The 2,500-nt window shown below is 47.2% G+C and overlaps 1 protein-coding gene across 2 annotated transcripts in view; it reads right to left on the reverse strand.

The window, feature by feature from the left end:
• LOC122251260 (uncharacterized) overlaps positions 1-2,500 on the reverse strand; it is a 12,716-nt gene that overhangs the window by 7,470 nt on the left and 2,746 nt on the right. For both annotated transcript variants that reach the window (XM_043013031.2, XM_043013030.2), the window contains exon 2: positions 1,050-2,140. In XM_043013031.2, the coding sequence (XP_042868965.2) occupies positions 1,050-2,140 (1,091 nt within the window). The remainder of the gene's footprint in view (positions 1-1,049; positions 2,141-2,500) is intronic.

Here is a 2,500-nt window from a genome sequence, read left to right on the forward strand (position 1 = left end):
AGAGAGTTTGAGAGAGAGATAGTATGAGTAAGAGAGAGAGAGATGGAGAGAGTAGAGTGGTGATGAGATAGAGAGAGAGAGAGAAAGAAAGTGAAAGAGAGCGAAAGAGAGAGAGAGAGAGGATGTGATGTGAGAGAGTGAGAGAGAGAGAGTGGATTGAGAGTGTGAGAGAGAGGAGGTGGAGAGGAGAAGGTGTGTGAGAGTGAAAAGAAGAGAGGAGTAGAGGGTCGAGAGAGTGAGAGTGTGGTGTGTGAGAGTGAGAGAGAGAGAGGATGAGAGGAGATTGAGAGAGAGAAGAGGAGAGAGAGAGAGAGAGAGAGAGAGATGTGTGTGTGAGAGAGTGAAACAGAGAGAGATAGAGGGAGGGAGAGGATGAGAGAGAGAAAAGAAGAGGTGAGAGAGTGAGAGACGAGAGTGTGAGTGTGTCGAGAAAGAGGGAGAAGGTGAGAGAGAAAGAGAGAGAGAGAGAGAAGGAGACGAGGAGAGAGAGAGAGAGGAGAGGAGGAGAGAGAGAGAGAGGAGAGTGATGAGAGAGAAAAAGGAGAAAGAGCGAGAAAGAGGAGAGAGAGGAAAGGAAAGAGAAAGAGAGAAAGAGAGAAAGTAGTAGATAGAGAGATAGTACAGAGAGATGATAGAGGAGAATTGAGAAGGAAAAGAGAGCGAAGGAGAGAGAGAAGGAGGAGAAAGAGGAGAGGGAAAGGAGAGAGAGAGAGAGAGAGTGAGAGAGATGAGGACGAGAGAGGAGGAGAGAGAGAGAGAAGGAGAGGAGTGAGAGAGAGCAGAGAGGCTGAGAGTGTGGAGAGAGAGAGGAGAGGACGTGAGATGGAGAGAGAGAGAGAGAGAGAGAAAGAGAGAGAGAGAGAAAGAGAGAGAAAGAGAGCGAAAGAGAGAGAGAGATAGATAGATAGATAGAGAGAGAAAGAGAGATACAGAGAGAGAGAGAGAGAGAGAGAGAGAGAGAGAGAGAGAGAGAGAGAGAGCTAAAGAAGTGCCAAACAAAGCCACACCAAAAGGCCAAGCGGTCTCCGGCCGCATGAAGCAGCACCTACCTGGCCGCTGAGCGGAGCGTGGACGCACAGACGACCCGCTCGTTCGTACGGCCGAGGGCACTCTGAAGGGGCCGGCTTCGCGTTGGATTCCGAGGCGTCGTGGTGGTGGTGTCCGTGATGGGAAGGGCCGTGGTGATGATGGTGTCCGTGATGGGAAGGGTCGTGGTGATGATGGTGTACGTCATGGGAAGGGTCGTGGTGATGATGGTGCCCGTGATAGTGATGGAAAGGGTCGTGAGTGTGGTGATTTAAGAAGTCGTAGATTTGGAAGTGGGACCGCCAGAAGTAGTAAGGACTGAAGGGTTGATTGTGCTGACTGAAGGGAGACCAGTGGTGGTCATTGTGATGACTGTGATGACTGTGATGACTGACAGGATCATGTTCATAATGATTGGACGAATCATACTTGTGGTGACTGATTGGTTCATGACTGTGATGCGTGGATGCGTCGTGATTATGGTGACTGAAAAGCTTATTATCATCATTTCGTATGAAGTGAGACCCATGATAATCCGTCTGGTCTGGAATCAAGGGCGTATGTTGAGTTAAAGCCTCAGGACGGTAGCTAACTAGACCCTGTTTTCCCAGAAGAAAACTATGGCTCTTGGGACCTGTGTTTCTCTGATGGGTGAGGCCGCGTTCGTGCTCATAGGGCAAGCTGTGACCTCGATGTGTATGCCAAGGAGGAGAAATGTGATGCCGTTGCCCATGCCCAGGAGGTGAACTATGACTTGGATATCCATGCCCAGGAGGTGAGCTATGACTTGGATATCCATGCCCAGGGATAGAGCCGGGATTCAATTGGTCTTGGGCCGAAGGAGCGGTGTGAGTTTGATGCCCACGCCAAGGGACAGAAATGGGAGCTCGGGATCCATACCCAGGAGCAGAGCCAGGATTTTGATGCTTATATCCAAGGGATGCAGAGTCACTTCGATCCCACTGCGAAGGAGACGAGATGGAGCTTTGCTGGCCATGGCCCTCCTCCCCGTGACTTCGATTTCGATGCCAATCCCCATCCTCGACGTCATCATGGGATGCCTTGACAGGAGGGCCGAGATGCGAGAAGCAGGGAGTCACCACCAGGCAGTAGGCTGTGTGAAATAATAAGGAGAGAAAAATAAAGGAAGAAAGAAATAAAGAAACAACTAACGGAAAAAGAGACGTGGAGAAGAAACATAAACAGAAACAGAAATAGAGAAGAAACAAACAAGCAAAAAATAGAAATAAACAGACAGAGAACTAAATAAAATGTAAAATAATGAATAGAAATGAAAGAGAATTAGGGAATAATGAAGATAAGATGGAATGAAAATTAGATACAAAAATAGAAAGAGATAGAAATAAGAATAAAAAGAAATAAAAAGACAAAACAAAGAAAACCTTTGAAATAAAAAACGAATAAAAGAGATTAAAGAAATAAATAGAGAGAAACAAAGAAATTCGAGACAAGA

The sequence above is a fragment of the Penaeus japonicus genome, unplaced genomic scaffold (assembly GCF_977035675.1).
Source record: "Penaeus japonicus unplaced genomic scaffold, GWHDUDI00000001_assembly GWHDUDI00000005, whole genome shotgun sequence".
NCBI classification, from domain to species: domain Eukaryota; kingdom Metazoa; phylum Arthropoda; class Malacostraca; order Decapoda; family Penaeidae; genus Penaeus; species Penaeus japonicus.